Here is a 21,182-nt window from a genome sequence, read left to right as displayed (position 1 = left end):
CAACCTCATTTGCTCTTTGAAGAGGACAGATTCCAAAAATCTTCAGTAAAAAGATTTGATCCTCGGAAGAAAGGAATTATATTTTCCTTTTCACAGGAGAATCAGTGGTGGCTCAAATGATGGTCACTATTTAAGGAATATCAAGACATCAAATAAATTGAGTAAAGAGGCTTGAAGATGTGATGTTTGAAAATGTTCTATAATATTTCTGAACTGAGAATTTAAGACAAGACTAAAATGATGCTGAAGTTTTAAAAATTGACTTTTCAGAGATAGACTTCAATTACACACCCACACAGATTTTATATTAGTACATAGTGGGGTTAAATTTAAAGTTTTATCGATAAGAAATATTATGTTATTAGTAGCTTAATTAAAACTTATTTTCAGTTTACCATTGTCTGGTGAATTTTCCATTGCTATTAGTTTGTGCTAACAAATTCCCTTTAGTCCCAAACAAAAAATTAAAAGGGATGTTAGTTTGTACCAAAGGTTTCAAATTATTTTAAAAATTATGGATGAAACAGGATATACAAGACCGATTAGTGTTTTGAAAAGGAGTGTCTGTTAGCTTTCAGACCAGTTACTAGCAGGGCTGTTAGTCATATTTGGGTGTGATCAATAGCCTGTCCTTGGCAATGTTTCTTGATGTTTAAGTTTTATAATTTTATTTCTGCATGATCACGCAACTTTGCACTGCACGCTCTTCCCATGAAATGACAGTACATGTCAATCACAAAATTGGACAGACTCTTCACTTTCAGCCTTTTTTTTTTATATAAAAGCTATTGCAAACCCCAAAAATTAGACTGCAACTTGAAAATACAATAGATCAGATGTAACTGAACCACAAATTTAACCAATCACCTCACTGATGTATCCCAAACACTAACCCTCATTGATTTCACAATGTTTCCAGTTGCAATGCACAAGCAAAGCACCCATTGTGCATCCATTTACTTCAAATGACAACAGGCCAGCTAAAATGCTACTGGCCAAAAAAAAATCATTAAGCAGGGAGCAAAAGGATTTAAATGGATTACAATTGCTAATTTGTGTACTTCAATTGCCAAATTTTTAAGATTACTGTGTCCACCCACAAATGCATGCCTACTTGCTTGCAGTTCAGGAATAGCAAGCACTTAGGCAAGATTCATGTATTCAAGAGTTGAGCTTGGACATGAATTGATAATTGTAAAATTGGTGCCTTTTTCATCCTAGCCTAATGTATTCAAAGACGATTTTTCATAATTTCAAAACAGTTTCTGTACATTTATTGCACAGCATCTAATATTTATAGATGTTGAAATATTTGCAGATATGGAAAGAGATTCACGATGCACAAACATTACCATCCATATTCTAAAATAACTTTCACCGCTGAAGTGTTACAGTCCTTTTAATTTTGTTTTGATGTTTATAATGCATCCTTTAAATAAGGAACGGCTTAGATCAAAAAAAATTAAATAGGCACAAAAGTGCTAGATATTGTGATTAATCAAGAAGGCCAAGTGTGGTGTGAAAAATGTTTTCAGAAAGCCATCGACAATTATACTTATTCTACTCAATACAAAACTTTTGCTTAAGTTTTCATGATAGATTCACATCAAGTTAATTTGCAAATCTTCCACTTGGAATTTAACAGTTTTCCATCCCATTCCATTCTCTGTCATAACTGGCCTGCAGACAGAATCCCAACAAGAATTTATCAGCTTTGCTCCTTGACAAGCAGATTGGTTTTAAAATTTACAAATCCACATAATCCTGAATGATGAAAATATAGAGGACGAGAGAAAACACCATAGGACAGGAAAGCAGAGCATTCATCTGAATGAGATATCAGAGCACTGAGGGGCATCACGACAAGGTGCATAATGGTGGCAATGCTGTTAAATAGAAATTAATGTAACAATGTACAGTGATACAAAACTAAGTGTGTGGAGAGACCGAATGATTTTTTTTGTAAAATACTGGATATTGTGAATAAAGTCTATTTTTGGTTTTGAAAATAATCAGGGTGTAACAAGAACATGAACATGAAGCGCACGACTTGGAGCTTTGCAGTCCAATTTACAACGAGTTCATTGGCTATAATTAACAATAGCATCGTTCTATACATGGTCAACCTTCATTTGTTGCCTGTTTTATATCAGATTTAAAATACTTGACACCCAATATTTTGATCTCAGACATTGTTCAAAAAGCAAAACAAAAAAATCCCCCAAACTCGTGCTCAGTTAGTTTTCAAGAGAAACACAAGATTAATTTTAAATTTTGTCTACTCCTACTTATACCATTCAAAACTCCAGACAATTAATTAATCCAATGTCTTTTGGCACATCTAGCCACATAGTCTCAGATTGAAGAATCTTGCTGTTATTTGAGGTAGGTTTTTTTTTTAAATATATAAATGTTTTTCATATCCACCCCTGGACTTGCTTCGATTTTGAAAATTCCCCCTCCAAACAACATTGCTAGATATCGCACATCGACCAGGTTGATTGCAAATTAATTTACCAGTTTAAGTTATGCCATTGGAATGGGGTGGGGGGGTGGGGGGGCGAGGTGGAGGAGAGGAGAGAAAAGAACCATACAAGGATTGAGCCAGTGGTGAAAATGAGAATTTCCAAACAGGGATCCAAAGTTCTGAGATTTTGCTTGACAAACTTTCTGCTTATTCCATCCTGTACATTATACAAGTCTCAAAAACATTAAAAATAGCTTTCCTTTCATACTTGATTGGGCACATTAAGGCACTTAAAGCCCAGACTGGAAATGTTCTTGTTTTTAGATCAATTCACAAATGTTTTAATGGATTATGTCAAAAAAAAATTCCTTAAATAAACCATTGCACCATCATCTAGCATAAAATGCTCAGAGGTTTAACGTGATAATTTTGGTAATACAGTAAAGCTCAGCATAATTGGGAAGGAAAAAATTACAACACATTAGCCCCTTTCACCCCACCAAATAGGCCATTCAGTGTCCTGGGATTGGAATGGGGAGGTGGGGGGGGGGGGTTCACTTTTCACACTTGAAAACTCCTAACTGGGACACTGAACACTTCTCACACTTGCAAGGAGCCATTCCAGGTTAGGACTGTTCTACCTTCTGATCATGTCCTGCCCTAAATCCTGATCAATGTATTATGATCTTGTATTTCAACAAAATTAATCATGCCTTATTATAACATAATTAAGCTTTATGTAAAGCACAATATGATCCCTTCAGCCTGTTGTGCCAACCTATATAAACCTTTATATGGGACCATGGGAAAGTGCAAGCAACAAACAGTAATAGCTGGAATTTTTTTTTTTTTAAATATAAGTGGGAAAGTTGGTGGCAATAGTGGACATTTAAAAAAACAGCATGGGAAAATTGTTAGTGCTACACCACACAATTTATAAAGACCATGGGGGGAGCAATGGCAGACCTGCCCTCCCAGAATTCCATGCAGCAGGGAAAAGGCTGTATACATGCATGGAGCATTCATAGAGGGGCTTCTCTGTTGCACAGCATTCTGGGAAGTCAGGTCCACCACTGCTTCCCTCCATGGTCTATAAACTGTATGCTATAGCGCTACCAATTTTCCCCACGCTGTTTAAAAATTGTCCACTATTGCTATTTATTTCCTCTCTCCCCCATGGCTTTACCCTTCATTTTAATCTTCTAATCTTCATTTTAAACTTGGGTTATTTCAATCCCACAAGGAATTATCCGTTTCACACTTGCTCAATTGTAATGCAATCATCTGCCGATGCCAGGGATTGTATAGGGGTGGGGGGGGGGGGAGAGCAGGGGAGGGTCAAGGACATCATCTCACCGCCATCCAGCTGATTTTGCTTTCACTCCAGGCACTTTAAAGGTTGACTGGCAGTTAATTTCTGGGATCACGTGCAAGTGTGAAAGGGACGACTGGTTGGCTGCTTTGGGTAAAATGAGAAAATACCCCCAATTTAAGAATGTTCGAATACTCTCTGCTTGAAAAACCTTGGGAGCAAAACTACACTCCAAGCAAAATGAGAAAAAAAATGAAACTCAGAAGCCTTAAAATGGGAACCGTTATCACACTGGGATTCAATTAAGCCTCAATGTTGCAATAAAATAATTGCAATGATTAAAGTTCCTTTTCATATTTCTCAACCTGATGTCATAGAACACACATAGAAAACTAAAATTGGTAATAGCAGCATCTCCATGCTCGATGACCTTTGATACTATGATAATTGTGCTTCAATACAAGTTAACTGTTATGTGACAAGCAGTCTGAACTTGGGAGTCCAGAGTGTAAGGAAGCAGTTGGAACTTAAGCTCATCTCAAGGAGGACAGAGGATTTCAAAATCTAAATTGGATGGATACTCTACTATATTCGTCAACAGTTCACTGAAAGCAATGACTTTACGGAGCTTATTAAAATCGGCAATCCTCGGATAAATGATGATTCTGTAGTCACGGCAACAGAGTTCTAAAGGCGAACCAAACAACTATCCCTTCACCCAACCAATATAATTTAAAGGCAAACAATAATCAAACAAGATCTTTCTCTGGTACTGGTCTAAAACTCTGCAGAACTGCAGCCTGGAAAGTTATATTACACAGTTCTAAAAACCGAGCATGTTAGACTGCCTCTTTGTCATATTTACAAATCTCATTACAATGCAATTAGTGACAGATTTTTTGAGAACATTAGTGCTCTCGTAGTATGTCAAATGTTGCCTGATGATGCACCTGGTAAGTGCCTTGCAATGTTGTTTGTTAAAGGCGCCACATCTAGCAAACACTTGCATGGTTCTAATGCAAAGAGAGATCAAAGATCAGAGATGGAGAATATTTCAAGCCGAAGTTCCACAACTACTAGTAGCAATGACCCATCTGAAGATCATCTAGAAAACTAACAATACCACGGTAGTGGGCTGTATAAAAAGTGACGAGTCAGCATTCAGGAGAGAGATTGAAAACTTGGCTGAATGATGCACCAACTACAACCTCACACACATTAGGGTTGCAAGGGCATGCCAGAGACCAAAAGGCCAATGTGCTTGATGTCAGTTGTAGGAAATTGCTGGAGGGGATTCTAAGTGACAGGACCTACCAGCATCTGAATGGGCAGGGGCCAGCTGGAGGTTGCAGCATGGTTAATGTAGTGGTTAGTGCAATGCTAATGCAGTGCCAGTGAGCCTGGTTAAAATCTGCATCTAAGAAATCTGCATGTTCTTCATGTAACTATAGGGGTTCCTTCCAGGTGCTCCAGTTTCTTTCCACTTTTCAATACATACAAGGTTTGGAGGTTAATTTGAGTATTTCGATGGCACAGACTTTTAAATAAATAGATAAAATAAAAATTGATACATGCAAATATGCTTTAGCATGGCTTCATGCAAGGGAGTGTCTCATAAATCTGAATCTTGTTTTTAAATTACCTTCAGTTGGTCAGCCAAGATTATTTACATGCTCAAAACAGACCTCTCATTCAAAACATCAAGCACATTACAATGAAGCCTCCCATAAATGCAAAAGTGTATCAGTTCACAAACCACACCTCATCCATTAGCCACCAGCTGCAGTATCTCTGTTCCCACTAGGAACCCAAAGAAACAGAAGTCATTCCCAATTCCCAGAGACTAACCAAAGAAAATGACTGCCCTTCAGGTTTTATGAATCTATTGCAAAAATGCGTCAAATAGGTCTGAAGAGCAGTTAAGAAAATTCTTGTATTGACCTCCAATAAACAGCCCAAAAGCCATCGTGTGGAAGGTAGCAATAGTTCTCCTGAGACGTGGTCGATTTCCTTCTAAACTGGATGCAAGTCAAAAACACCATCAATTAATAATGTAATCTATTTTAAGGGCTTTGCTCAATTTGCAAGGCAAGGATTTCATTATCTAAGTAAAGGGAAAATAGATTAGAGGACATCACTGATTTGCAATTGCTTGGTTAATTTGGAGATTAACTTGTGGTTTGGGAATTATTTTATAATTTGGGGCAGACAAATAAGTAAATTTTGCATTTATTTCAGAAAATATAACCATGTACACTAATATTAATTTCTACATCAGTAAACTATACTGCACTTCCAAATCATTTAAAATCACCAGGAACTGTCCATTGGAAAATGAAGAAACCAAAAGCAAAATATGGAATTAAATTCTGTGTGTATTCTTCTAATTGCAGATATTCTCGGTCACCTAAATAAGTGACCTCAACTAGCAGCACACATCAATCCACACTTATTCATGTAGCTGCAACGGAACACATTCTTGATGTTCATGAAAATGTCCATACATCTTGAGTGTGCAGCTTCTGGCCTCAGTCAAATCTACATGATAGTATTCATCAGTTTACAATCTATTTTGTGTAAAAATTAGTTTTGTATACTATTTGCCAGCTAACCCTAGAATAGATGTCAAGGGAAAGCACATCCTAGATATGCATCTCCTGCAGTTGGAGTAACAAGTTCCAATAATCAGATTTTTTTTATATAAAGTGATGAGATTTTTGACCAAAACTACCCTGCTGTCTCAACAATGCACAGACGTAGCACCTACATACTCTTGTGTGAGAGCTCGGTTCCTTACTGTGCCAGGTGCAGAAAATTGGGAAAAGTCATGGATTAATTACCGCCTCTTGGAATGATCCAAGAATTGGAAATTCAGTGAAATGGTATGATCTAGTGAACATTGAGGGAAAACCAGAAGAGGAGAGGGTGAGCAAATTTAAGTTTTTTTGGAGTCACCATCTCAGGAGGATCTTTCCTGGTCTCCACATATGAAGAAAGCACATCAGTGCCTCCACTTCCTCAGGAGTTTGCAGAGGTTTGGTATGACATCAGGAACTGGCAAATTTCTACAGACGAGTATTAGAAAGCGTGCTGACTAGCTACACCTACACACCTGAGCACCAAGCCGTCTAAGAGGTAGTGGACACAGCCCAGGACATCACAGGCAAAACCCTCAACACATGGGGCACAGAAATCCAGATGGACTTTCATAAACCATGTAATTGGTGCACAAAAAAAGTTGCTACCAATTAATTTGCACCAGGTCATTGCATCTTCACAAGGAAATCCTTTTGCTCAAACACCAAGTGCAGAAAGCGGTGATGCACAGCACATCAGTATATAATGATCATTTGCATTTCCGCAGCCAGTGGTTAGAGTGACATAATGGGAAGGACAGAAAAAGATAATTGGGGAAAAGGGAGACCATAGATTACTCCTGTCAGCTGCATCAAGAACGAACTTTGGACTGCAGTACAAGATGGTTTCACACAGCTTCAAAGTTTAACAGAGACAGTAAAAAACTGTCCCTAAATCTAACATGCAAAGTTTCAATGTCATTTTCACTTAGGAACAACAACCAAATCCAAGAAAGCACAAAAACCTACAAAACATACAAAGAACCTTAAGTCATTGCCTCACACAGACAAGTCCTTTTCTTCCCTCTGTTAATACCAAAACACTGAAGGGCAAAAGTAAATTCTCCAGCAGCTAAATAATACTGCACTCAAAAAGCAAAAATAAAAACAGATGCTGCAAGTCAAAACTAAAAGCTAAAATACAAGTAATCAGTCAGGCAGCAGCTGCTCTCACATTCTAATGTTGGATCACAGATCTGTCCTTTTCTCCACAGATGCTGCCCTTACACCAGCATTCTGTTTTTAAATTAGATAAAACAACCCAACCATTTGACCATCTCAGAGGTCCAGTAAATTCATCAAGCAGTTGAATAAATATGCTGGAGAAACAGAGGGTTTTGGCCATTCAGTGTCCCAGTGAGGAATGGTGCTTTTGTTGTTCACACTTGGCCACTTAACCAGACACTGCAGTAGCACTCAGACAAGTGTCAGGTCACTTGTCTGTGCGCGATTGGTACAATGTAATCCAACACTACCAATCACATGGACAGGTGGTCAGTAACTAATCCAGCTCCCTAATGCAGAGGGTGGCTAGACACCCTGCTGGATGAAAAACAAGACCTATCAAAGAGCTGGTGAAGTGTGGAAGGGGATCTCTGCATCAAAGCTTGGTCTGGCCATTCACTGCAACAGAACTTTCCCAGCTGCTGGATCCTGGAGATGATGTCAAGAGGGCGAGTCTGAACCTGTGCAATCCACACACCACTAAATCCCTAACCATATTTAATATCCTCATATCAAATCCTACAAACTGTCTGAAAGGCACCATCATCCTATGGAATGGATAGCCAGAAGCACATTTTCAAGGAGCACCTGCAGACACCAGGGATTGCAGTAGGGGATGGAGGCAGTCCATCTCCAGTGGGGGAATGGTGTCAGAAGATTGATTTTACACTTGGAACCTTTTTCAATTGATAATGGTCATCAATTCCTGGGACTACATACAAGTGTGAAGGGGGCTGCTGCTTCTGGCCCCAGCTATTCATTGAGGCAGACACCCAAATTTAAAAACAAGTGGGGCAAGGGAGGAGAGGACAGAGGAAGGGCACCTGATTTCATTCAGCAATCTTCCACACAGAGCAGAGTCTCCTTTCGGAAACTACAAAAGGCAGCAGAAAGGTACAATTATATTTTTAGCCAAGGGCAAAATAGATTGCAGGAGGAAAGGGGTGCCTTTTGCATTCTTGCAGAACCTCTCTAGCTCACCCTGACTCGGTAATAATTCTCCCACTTCAGTCTTTTCCCTTCATTGAGTGTAACAAAAAGGAGAAACACGAATTGGGGTGTCCTATTCAAGATAGTCATCAGATTCTCATCCGACAAGACAGTCACCAAAAAGGCCCTGAAAAAAACCAAAAGGATACAAAACCAGCAGTTCAAAACTGCAATTTCAACTCCATCACCACACCATTTCTACAAGGCAGGACCAAACTTAAAATATCATCCAGAGATTCTCCACTCAGCAATATATCAAAAAGATGTACATTTAGAAATAGCTGCTTCCCTAGTAAATATCCATAAGGGTAGTCAGTGTTAATCATGATAAAAATTAGCTCAAATTAATTATACATCAACACCTCAAAAAGCCATTTCACGTTTGGGTAAATATTCGGCCCATTATGTTAGTGAGTAATTGATGCCAGGTTCCTGCTCTTCAGCACTCTTGACATTTTACATTTGCTGAAACCAAAGCAATTCCAGTGTAACACGTTTGGGCTGCTGATCACATACTTTTATTCCCCAATAGATACAACCCATTTTGTGATTTTATGTTGTAATTTTTTTTAAACATGCTTCAAGCATACAAAATCATGAAGTGCAAAAGGTCATTAAAAATTAATTTTCTGCATTTGCACTGCTGATCTTGGTGCCGTGACAAACATGGTTAAAGGTTTCATCAGGACATTGCGACCGTGGAAAAGCATCATGGCAACTGGAATCTATTAATGCTAACTGGCTATTGTACTCGGCATCTGATTCCTCTCTTGTCAAACTAAAATGAGCAACATTGAGGCCAGTTGAACGAATGTATTGTGTCAGCATTGTGTGCCTCAACAAGCTAAATTCAACAAAAAATTACTGCTTCTCCAACTTCCAATGTGATACAGCATATCTAAAATTCTGTGTTCAGTTTGTTGTCCATCATTTTTTAAGGAAGCCAACTTTGGAAAAAAAAATATGGCCAAGTGTAAACATCCCTGAGTTTCAATAAATAGAACTGTGTATAAAAATACAAACAGAAGCCATTCTTTCCCTCACAAGCATTGCTCAGAATTATAGTGGGATAATCTTCAGTCATCCTTTATGGCTTAAAAATAGTAAGATTTATTTTCTCAACCATTTAAGTGGCAAGACTGAGTGCTGCAGAAAGAAAGTTACAGTAGTTTCAAGGTATTACTGAGATGTCTAAGTGATAGGATCATGGTCACACTATTGGACAAAACAGTTTTATTTTACTTAAAAAAAAGCAAATTATTTAATACCCTGAGTAACATTAAGATCAGAATTCCCCTTTCATTGTTCAGAATTTGAGGAAGCTTGCCAACATTTAGAAAATTACTTTCCTAACTTTTAAGGGTTTACTTTTAAATAAACTGCATCAGTCCACATTTTGTGTGGGAGAGAAGGAATAAGATAAAGTGGAAGGAAAGAAGCTCCAAATGAAATGCTGCATCTACTTCGGAGACTTGTGCTGCCTTTAGCAGGCCAGTTGAAACGTTAAAAACGTTTAAAATTGTCTCAGCAAAATCCTCCAAATTTACAGGCATGACAATCTCAACTTCCTCTCCCAGAATTGAGAGCAGATTACACTCACTTGCTGAGTTGGGCACATTTGTCTTCATCGGGTAACATTTTCCATCTTGTTCACAAAGCATGAAATCTAAAAACAGGATTGGAATTAATACCAACATGAAGAGCTATAAGCATTATGAGAGTAAACCCATACTTGGTCTCCCCTCACACAGCCAGTTATGAAACTCCATGCAAGAAGCTCCATGCATTAGTACAATGGAATCTTGTCTACTCAAAGTCAAGTTTGCATGCATACACAATATTGATTTGCAAGGCAAAAATTCTTCTCTGGTAACTCACAATCAACAGTCTTCTTTGGTTAGAAGACTGAGCTTTTAATTACAGCAAAAGGTAACTAAACTAGTTTTCTTTTAAAGAACAGAAAAACTATTTTCTTTTTATGTGCCCTTTTCTGACCCAAAGTTCTTTCCAATATCCTTTGGTGGATAACACTAGTAATCATTTCTGATCCTCAATCCTGCACATACGTTGTGCACAAAAAGCCTCTATATTCTAGGAACCACCCCCCCCCCTCCCCCCCACCACCCAGACCATGACGTCTTCACATTGCTACCATTGGGAAGGAGGTACACGAGCCTGAAGACCAACACAGCTTCTTGCCCTCTGCCATCAGATTTCTGAATGGACAATGGACTACATACAATCTCACTTGCTCTTACCTTAGCCCCAATTTATTTTTCGTATGCAGTTTACAGTTTAAAGCAATATTTGCACTGTTATGATGCTACAAAACAATCAATCTTGTGACATGCTCATGACAGTATATAGAGTCTAAAAAGCAGCATTCTCTTCTGGAAAAAAAATCCTGGTAAATGTCACCATTCATATTGCATCAAACGATAACATAACACAACCAACTTTACAGCTTTTTGCATTTGAAAAGTTTTGTTTACTTGGTCCAGTTTGACAAATGGAGTTAGCAGATGAAATGAAGTATTCAGCCCAATATTTCTCCCTTCCAACCTCATCCCTACTTTTTCCATTTGAAAGTTCCAGCAGAACCCTGAATACCCATCAGTCATCCTCAAGTCTATCCACACTATTCATTTCATATGGCACGGCATTCCATTCTCTTGCCATCTTCCCAGTGACATTTCTTTAGAATGTCATCTCATTTTTGGATGAACATCTTATTGGGCTTCTTCCTTTCCTGGACGCTTCACTTCATCAAACTCAAAATTTTAACACTCATTTTCTTTTCAATATGTCTAAACTATTCTTGCTTTTCTCAGTTACAATTCCTTTTCTGGTTAACATGGTTAAAATCTTTTTTTTTTGCACTCTGTCCAATGTTCCGGTCTGTTTCATAATTTGTTAATTCACAAGGAGGTCTGTTATGGCAAAGTTTGAAAACAAATAGATAGAAATCTGTAGCATAGTGCAAGCCCTTCAGCTTAGTCTTGTGCCAACCTAAGAACCACTTTCAAAAACTAAGAGGATTTCCCCACTGCTTAACTGTCCAATCTTCTCCATTCTTCTCTCCCCCCCACCCCCGTATTATTTATCCAGAAATTAACCAGACTTGGTCTACATTTTAAAGCCTCATCAACCCATATACCTGCTATTGGTGAATCACAGCAATATTTTTTAGTTATGGGTATTATACTGACTGTCCACCAGCCTCTCTTTCTGTTAAAGACTGTAGACAACTGTAAAAATAGTTCTTCACAAGCCAAAATTCTTCTGGAAATGCTCCACTGATGAGCCCAGCTCTCCAGAATTCATTTTACAAAGTGCATTATTTGAAGTTCATCTCCATTTGTAAATAAGAAATGCATCGCACAATGGACACAATTGAGACCTCATCAGTTGCCTTTACTCAATTAGTCAGCAACTGAAATTCCATGTACAAATTGCCCAAATGCTCAGACCCATTTGCTGTTCCTCTGCAAACTCAGCACCAACTGATAAATGGCAAGTAAAATTTACTCCACAGAAGCTTGCAGCAATGACCACCACCAACAAGGAGGTGAACCACCAGGCCTCGACTTTCAATGACATTACCATCATGAAGCCCACTTAACCGATACTGGCTAGAAACTCAACTGGACCACTAAAGCCTTAGCTTCAATCACAGGTCAGAAGCAGAGCATCTTGCAGTGAGTGATTTACCTCCTTTTACCCAAAGTCTTTTCCACCCTCTATCAGGCACATCAGCAAAATATTGAAAGACTTAATTTGTGACTGCGACGTCTATCTCAAGATAATTTTGCGGGCTGTCACATACAGACACACATAAATCTTTGAGATGGCAGGTTATTTTCAGAGTCAAAGCGTTTGGAGAAACAGCAACGAAAATTGGAATTCAATACTGGACCAATAGTGCACTGAGAGATGGCAGCTGTTCAAATGAGCAAGTTCTTGATTCAATGACCTGCACAGACAGTCTGTTGGCTCATGATTCATACTTTTGAAGCCATTATGAATATTAAAGACAAATGTCATGTGATGAGACATTTCGGAGAAACATTACTAAAACAGAGGCATTTTGAAACCAGAAGTTGACATTCTGTGGGGAAGACAGGATTGAAGATACAGTAGCCAGAAATGGTACTCCTAGTCCAAGGAGAACACAGAATAAGTGGCTTTTGAAGGAGGGACACTTCGGCTGTCTCCAAGATTGAGAGGGGCAGCATCATTGTGTTCATGGAAATAGTCACTTTTGTTTTAAGAAAGCAAAAGTAATCTTGCATTTGAAACAACCATTTTTTGAGGGTTACTTTGTTCAGCCTTTGCCTGGGTTTGTGAAATAGGCACATAGGTTCTGAAGCTGCCAAGCATGAAGAAACATTTCTCTGAAAAGTACAAGAAATTAGTGAGTTTTAGAGGTCTGATGACTTGATGTTCCAAAATAGTTCACAATTGCTTTTGAGCAACCATTTAAAATCTGATGCCTTACACTCATTTCAGGATCGCTTTTGAACAGCAATAAAGCGAGAGTTTCAACACAAAAGCTTTAAGACTGAACTTGAAATAATCTCTTCAAAATCAAGCTTAAACAGTAATGGTTTGGCTTTTAACACACAAATATACATTTGTGCATCGTGTTAAAGTTTAGAGTAAAATGTTATTTTATTAATAACATACCATTGTCTGTGGTGAATTCCCATTGTTGCCGGTTTAGTACAGAACAGACAAACACAAGAACCTGCGATTCCCAAGGACGATGGAGACCAGCTCATTCAAAATATTTAAAAGGATGAAAGCAAACACCACCAACAAAGCAGAGGCCTCTCCTGTGATGGCTGAGAAAAATGAATCCCAGGGTCGCATGTACTGACAAATCTGAAATCAGATCTACAAGAACCTTGAGGGGTCCAACTAGGAGGGGATACAAAATGCAGGAGCCATGAAAACAAATGAGGGTACACAATGAAAAGAAGCACTCTCTGCTTGATCACCTGATATTCAGTTCTGTTCAAGTTAAATGCAACTGAATATTGGCCAGAATCCATAACAAATGCTGAATGAACCACCTGTTTCATGCACTTTCCTCCAACTTTATGGGCCAGATAAGAGATTGAGAACTGCTCAGGTGAAAAGAAATCCTTTCAGACAAAAGTACACCAGAAGATTTCAAAAGGAAAAAAAATTAAGTTGCAAAGTAACTTGAACTGAAGATGATTCAGGGAAAGAGCATCAAGTGTTAGGAATCAAACAATCTAGACTGAAAAGCACCAAGTTACTACAATTAGCCAAAACTGCAGTGGTTCAGTTACTGATCAGCAATCCAAAAAATGATCCAGTAATTGGAGTTCCGACCCCACAATGCACCAGCTGTACTTAAAATTTAATATAATCATGTCCTAAACTACTGGATTGTCATGGGAACGCACCTGTCCTTGAGGGGAGGATGCTTGCAATTCTTACTTGGACCGGTCTACTTAAAAAAAAACAAAATTGCAGCAATATACAGTATCTTCTTCTTCAGTTTGGCTTCGCGTACGAAGATTTATGGAGGGGTAATGTCCACGTCAGCTGCAGGCTCGTTTGTGGCTGACAAGTCCGATGCGGGACAGGCAGACACGGTTGCAGCGGTTGCAAGGGAAAATTGGCTGGTTGGGGTTGGGTGTTGGGTTTTTCCTCCTTTGTCTTTTGTCAGTGAGGTGGGTAACCATGTTGAGGAACTTTGGGGGGCATCCGAGGCGTTCTAGAATTTGCCAAAGCCCTTTCCTACTCACGGTGTCAAAGGCTTTGGTGAGGTCAACAAAGGTGATGTAGAGTCCTTTGTTTTGTTCTCTGCACTTTTCTTGGAGCTGTCTGAGGGCAAAGACCATGTCAGTAGTTCCTCTGTTTGCGCGAAAGCCGCACTGTGATTCTGGGAGAACATTCTCGGCGACACTAGGTATTATTCTATTTAGGAGAATCCTAGCGAAGATTTTGCCTGCAATGGAGAGCAGCGTGATTCCCCTGTAGTTTGAGCAGTCTGATTTCTCGCCTTTGTTTTTGTACAGGGTGATGATGATGACATCATGAAGGTCCTGAGGCAGCTTTCCTTGGTCCCAGCAGAGCTTGAAAAACTCATGCAGTTTGGCATGCAGAGTTTTGCCGCCAGCCTTCCAGACCTCTGGGGGGATTCCATCTATACCTGCTGCTTTGCCACTTTACCAACAAGGTTGGGTCAGATACAGCAATGAGCTCTCTGAACCTTTCTCCATTAACAATGGCGTGAAGCAAGGCTGCGTTCTCGCACCAACCCTCTTTTCAATCTTCTTCAGCATGATGCTGAAACAAGCCATGAAAGACCTCAAAAATGAAGACGCTATTTACATCTGGTACCGCACGGATGGCAGTCTCTTCAATCTGAGGCGCCTGCAAGCTCACACCAAGACACAAGAGCAACTTGTCCATGAACTACTCTTTGCAGACAATGCCGCTTTAGTTGCCCACTCAGAGCCAGCTCTTCAGCGCTTGACGTCCTGTTTTGCGGAAACTGCCAAAATGTTTGGCCTGGAAGTCAGCCTGAAGAAAACCGAGGTCCTCCATCAGCCAGCTCCCCACCATGACTACCAGCCCCCCCACGTCTCCATCGGGCACACAAAACTCAAAACGGTCAACCAGTTTACCTATCTCGGCTGCACCATTTCATCAGATGCAAGGATCGACAATGAGATAGACAACAGACTCGCCAAGGCAAATAGCGCCTTTGGAAGACTACACAAAAGAGTCTGGAAAAACAACCAACTGAAAAACCTCATCACTGGCATCCAGTTGGACATAACATTCAGATGTTAACATTGCTTGCAGTTCAGTCACACTAGTTCTCAAAAATCTGATCACTGACAACTAAATTGGCTGAAATGCCTCATTTGACTATTTATGCAAAAATCAGATTGTACTCAATACTTATAGACTCCACACAATCAGACTGCCATTACAATCCCAGATGCATCCCACCATCCAACTTTCAGGAAGATCCCAGAGATGGGGTACAAAAACGTGGTACATGCATGCAATGGTGCAGCCTTGCAAATGTACACTGACATCACATCGCATGAAATCTCAAGGCATCAGGTCAGACACGAGCAAGAAAACCTGCTTTCAATCATGATCTATTGCCATACCTCAGTTTGTTAGTTAATGTTTCTCCATGTTCAACAAAACATGGAAGTCAGCAGGAGTAGACATGTACTCTGGATGGGGATTTACAGTGTTCGTGACCAAGAGTGGTCTGGTCATGCAACAATGACTTGGCTAGTGACCCCTTAAGGGGATTGCTGTAGAAGTGGATCAATAATAGATTGTGACCAAACCACTCTTGAAACATTCTAGTCATTGATCATCCCTCTGTTTCCATTAAGGACTATTTCCAGATTTTCCATTTTTGTTTCATATTTCTTGCATCTATAGTACAGTAAACCCCATTATCTGGCACCTATGGAGATTGGAAGATGCCACACAACTGAATTTTCTGGTTGCTTGAGGGCAAACCAATGGAGAGATGCATCAAACTGAAACCTGCATTTTATTTTGCTGGTTGCTTGAATTCCAGATAACAGGGGTTTTTACTGTACTTTATTTTCACAAATCCATCCAAACTACTTCAAGGTGAAGGATGGTGCCATTGACACTATAAAGCTGCATTGCTTAACAATAATCTGCCCAGTTCAAGTTTTGCCAGTTCCTTGGATAACCTACACCTGAATGGACATGAATCAAAGAGCAGAATTCCAGAAGGAAAGAGAGGGTGACAGGCCTTGACATTAATGTAGTAACCAACCAAGTGTGGTTTTTCAGATCAGTGAAAATTGGTTCCTGCTTTCCAGGAGGAAAACACTCCAAATGTTGGTGGCTGACTTCAAAGGAGAGTGGCTACAATTGAAATCAATCATCCCAACTGCAGAACATTAATGCAGGATTTCCTTTGGGCTATAGGCAAGGGTCAACCATCTTAAGCTACTTCATTAATGACCCACCATTTATCACAAGATCAGGAGTGAATATGTTTGCTCAATCTTTAATTGAATTCAAAATTCCTTAGCAAATGAACCAATCTGTGCCCACAAGCAGTAAGATGCCAACAAGGATGAATGAGTGAGAAACAGCATTTACATCACAGAAAGCCAAGCAATGGTCATCAACAAGGAGTCACATGATAACCAACCACTTTTGACGTTTAGTGGCCCAACCATAGTAAAGTCCCCCACCAAGAATTAACGGATCACAACTGACCAGCCACATCAATAATGTGTCAATCAATAGATCAGAGGAAGGATATTCTGTGGTGAGTGACTCACCTAATGTTCCACTCTACCATCTGCAAGACCCACATCAGGAAGGCAATGTAACACTCTCCACATGCTGAGAAAGGCTGCTGCAGGATTTAAGAAGTTTGACAATACATAGGACAAATCCTTCTGTTTGGGTGGCATCCCTTCCACCAGCTGAAACAATTTTCTTCAACACTTCTGCACTGTGGCTACATTGAGGACTGTCCGCAAAGCTGCCCCTCATTAACCAATCCCACAACCTCAACATGGGCTCTGCAAGAACACTACAATCTGCTGCTCCTACTCCAAAGACCATAAATTAGAAATGAGAAACCCTCTTACAGCGTCAGCAATCAAGGTTCAAATCCAGAGCTGTCTGTAAGGAGTTTGCATGTTCTCCCTGTGTCTGTGTGGGTTTCCTCTGGCTGCTCTAGTTTCCTCCCATCCTTCAAAACATACGGACGTTGTAGGTCAATTGGGTAACATGAGCTCATGAGCCAGAAGTTACTGAGCTGCATGTTTAAATACAGCATAGTAGACGGGCAGTACTTCACAAGAAAGCTCACCACTATTTTCATGGACAATCAGAGATGGGAAATAGATGCTGGTGTTGCCAGAGAAGCCCTCCCAAAATGGCACAAACATTGTTTACTTCAAACATTCAAGCTTTTTGTGTTTTAATTTCAACATAATATTTGTGGCTGCAATAATTGTATAATTGCACTCTTCAGTAAACTCAATGAAACTAAATTCCTGTTAAGCTGCAGTTATTTTATTGAACAAATTCCTTTGCCTATAGATCATCAGACATGTATGTTTTCAATGTTTAAATGTGCATCTCCTGCAAACCAAAGGCTCCTGCATTTGTCAAATTATTCTTCCTGGTGGCTCAGCAAAGGCCTGTGTTAATCTTTGGACTCATCACCATGACAACTGCAATTCCTGGACATCAATAATCATTGATGAGGCCAATGTCTTGATGGCCGATTAGCAGCAGTCATACAGATCTTAGTGATTCTACTACTTGGAAGTCTGTTAAATCAGGGGAAAAAAAATAGGTGAAGCACTTTCCTCAGAATAGACCATCAACAGAAATGCATCTTTATTTTATGTAGGCTTTTTGGTTGTATGCAAACAATAACATAAATCAATAGGTTCAAGCTGGTCAGATTAAAATGCAGAGCAGTGTAAAGCAAAGCTGCTCATCACCTCTGCCATTAGTTCAGTATTTTGCAGTACTATATGGCATGACTTTCTTTCTACAAAGCTACCAGAACTAATATGGGGGGGCGAAGAAAAACCCCCAATGCAAATTGCTCAAAATCAATCCAGTGCAAAAGACAGGGCATGATGCCCATCTATTTCAAGTAGCCTTCAATCATACCAGTACCCAAAAGACTGGGAATGACTACCAACCAGTGGCACTCACATCCACAGTAATGTGTTTTGAGAGGCCAGTGTGGAGGCACATCACTTCTTGCCTGAGTGGCAACATTCCAATATGCCTACCACAGTAACAGGTCTGCAGCAGACGCCATCTCACTGGCTCTACACAAAACTCAGAACACCTGGACAGCAAAAATGCATACATCAGCTCTGATGGCAATTTGGCATTCATTACCATCATTCCCTCAAAGCTAATCAGCAAGTCAAAGACTTGGGCCTCAATACCCTATTGGGAATTGAAACCTGATTTCTCCACATTCCGACCCCTGTCAGTGCAGATTGGCAAGAACACCTCCATGATTGCCAACACCACAGGATTGCATATTTAGCTCCCTGCTCTATTCACTTTCCACGCACAAGTGGCTTGATATGACAAACATACATATTTGCTGATAATACCACCATCACAGGCTGTACAAAAAGGGATAAGGTCAGCATTCAGAAGGAAGATTGAAAAACTGGGCTAAACGATGCATTAACAACAACCTCTTGCTCAATTTCAGCAAAACGAAGGTGCTGATTGTAGATTTTAAGGAAAACCAGAGGCATGCGATTCAGAATCTGAATTTATCATCATGAACATTTAGTTGTTTTGTCACAGCATTATTGCAAATATTGCTATAAATTATATACATTTTTAAATCCAGTAATCATGGGTGGGGGGGGGGGAAGAGAGAAATCAAAAGGTTGAGAGGGTGAGCAAATTCCTTGGAGTCACCATCTCAGAGAACCTTCCCTGGACTCATCTACCAAGATTTGGTACATCAGAAAACTTGGCCAAGTTCCACTGAACAGCATCATGGCCTAGTGTGGGGGAAAAGGAGCAGAAAGCTCTGTGAAAGGTAGCAGACACAACCCAGTAGATCACAGGACAAAACTTTCCCCACCATCAAGAACATCAATGTGGAATACTGCTGTTGGACAGCAGCAGCAATCATCAAGGATCTACACTATTCAGGACACCCTGTTCTTACCACTAATCATGAGGAAATTAGTATAGATGCCACAGAACTCATACTTCTCAGTTCAGGAGTTTTTTGCCACCCCTCAAAAATACCAACTCAATCTCATTCAAGGACTCTTTGTGCATTATTTATGACCAAATATTTCTTTATTCTGTGCACATTTTTCTTTACATTTCTTTTGAAAATGCATCTTCTTGAGTATAGTTTACAATTAGAGGCATTTGCCTGGCCCACAGGAAAACTAACCTTAGTGATGTCATGTATGTACCAAAAATAAATTTTAACTTTTACTTTGATTTCTATTCCAGAACTAAGAACACCCCAACATTAATAGTTCAGACATCAGCATGTATATACACACACCAACTAAGAATCAGTCCATTTACTGAAGTAACCATAACCCTTTCACAAGAAACAATTGGAACAAGTGGGCCATTTGGTTCTCGGAGCCTAATAAAGCATTCACTGAAAATAATTGCCAACATACTTCAGATAAATTTTCATGCCTACCACGCCAAGAAAAGGTTCCTCCACTTATCTGCCTGATAGATCAAAAAAAGTTCCAGAGCTGAAACCTGGATGAGATGGTGACTTTCCACATCCTCATATGCCTCTACCCCTCAGCAAAGGTAGAAGCTCTACCACCTTCAATGTGCCAGCTTTGATTTTGGTTGTTCCAGGATCAATATCTCAGACCTTGCATAATGCTTTTGGTCTACCAGGCAACAGTGATCCCTTCTCTCCAGTACTCCTTTAAGACCAGGATTGGCCATAGCAGGCATTTCATGGCACTAAGCCAATACATTAATGATGTCCCTGCAAAATCCTCCAAATCCACTGGTGGAATAACAAATGCAAGCTTCCAATGCAAGATCTCCCAGAACTGGCTGTCTAATTACAGTCTTCTCCAAGGAAGAGAATGGCTGGTTTAAGGGATCCACATTTACCTGACTGACCATTTTAATAGTCACAAACCAGAATCAAAACATGCCACTTGCAATCCCAAGAGACCACCCAAGAGCAAAGAGAAGTTCACCAATGCCAAGGTTTTTGTTCTTTCCTTTTTACACCCAACCAGTCCCTGAAACCACAACCATTCTTTCCAAATTAAAATCAACTTCACCTTGCACCAGAAATCTTCAAAATGCATGGAAGCAGCAATTTACAAAAGCTGATGACCACTATCGTCTGACAGAACTTTGCTTTTTGTTAATAAAATCATTTTACTTCAGAAATCTTTACTCATTAGATCTTGAAAACTATAAGCTGCGTTCAAGCAGATCACAGTGAAAGCAACCTGGTGCCATCAAACAAGATTAATAATCAGTATTTATAATCAACCACTAAAGGCTACCTTCCCCTTAATTCAGCATTGAATAAAATTAGAGGTGACTCATACCCCGAGTAACCATCTCATGTCTTTTCCTTTCTCTGCACTCAAATGATCTCTAAAAGATTGACAATTATTATGAAATGAGTGCTTGCCTGATGAGGCAAGTCAGCCAGGTGCCTCTCAATGCACTAATGCAATTTCACAATACATTTTGTCCATACCACTTTATTTTTTTTTTAAAAAGCTCCTCAAAAATTTAAACATCAAGGACAGATTTGAAAATGTATGTTCATTTAAAAAAAATGAAATCTAAACAAGTACTTTAATTAGAAAGGGGCAGAAGGTTCTAGAGCTATTTATGGACAAATGAGATTAGTTTCAAAAGCAACAATAGATGACATAGATATGGTGGGCCCATTTTCTGTGGTCATCAGCTCTTGGACTCTGATTTGGTGAGCTGAGTGCTATGCCCTGGACATCATTATTATCAAAAAACATTA

The 21,182-nt window shown here is 39.6% G+C and overlaps 1 protein-coding gene across 4 annotated transcripts in view; it reads right to left on the bottom strand.

The window, feature by feature from the left end:
* Positions 1-21,182, bottom strand: part of LOC138742657 (plastin-1-like) — a 63,266-nt gene that overhangs the window by 31,035 nt on the left and 11,049 nt on the right. For 3 of the 4 annotated variants that reach the window (XM_069897374.1, XM_069897377.1, XM_069897372.1), the window contains exon 3: positions 10,230-10,295. The exons of the other annotated variant lie outside the window; for it this stretch is intronic. In XM_069897374.1, coding sequence (XP_069753475.1) covers positions 10,230-10,267 — 38 coding nt within the window. In that variant the 5' untranslated portion in view covers positions 10,268-10,295. The remainder of the gene's footprint in view (positions 1-10,229; positions 10,296-21,182) is intronic. 4 annotated transcript variants of the gene reach the window in all.

Source organism: Narcine bancroftii, chromosome 9 (assembly GCF_036971445.1).
Source record: "Narcine bancroftii isolate sNarBan1 chromosome 9, sNarBan1.hap1, whole genome shotgun sequence".
NCBI lineage: Eukaryota > Metazoa > Chordata > Chondrichthyes > Torpediniformes > Narcinidae > Narcine > Narcine bancroftii.
The sequence above is the reverse complement of the archived record's forward strand: the minus strand, read 5'-3'. Positions and strand labels throughout refer to the sequence as shown.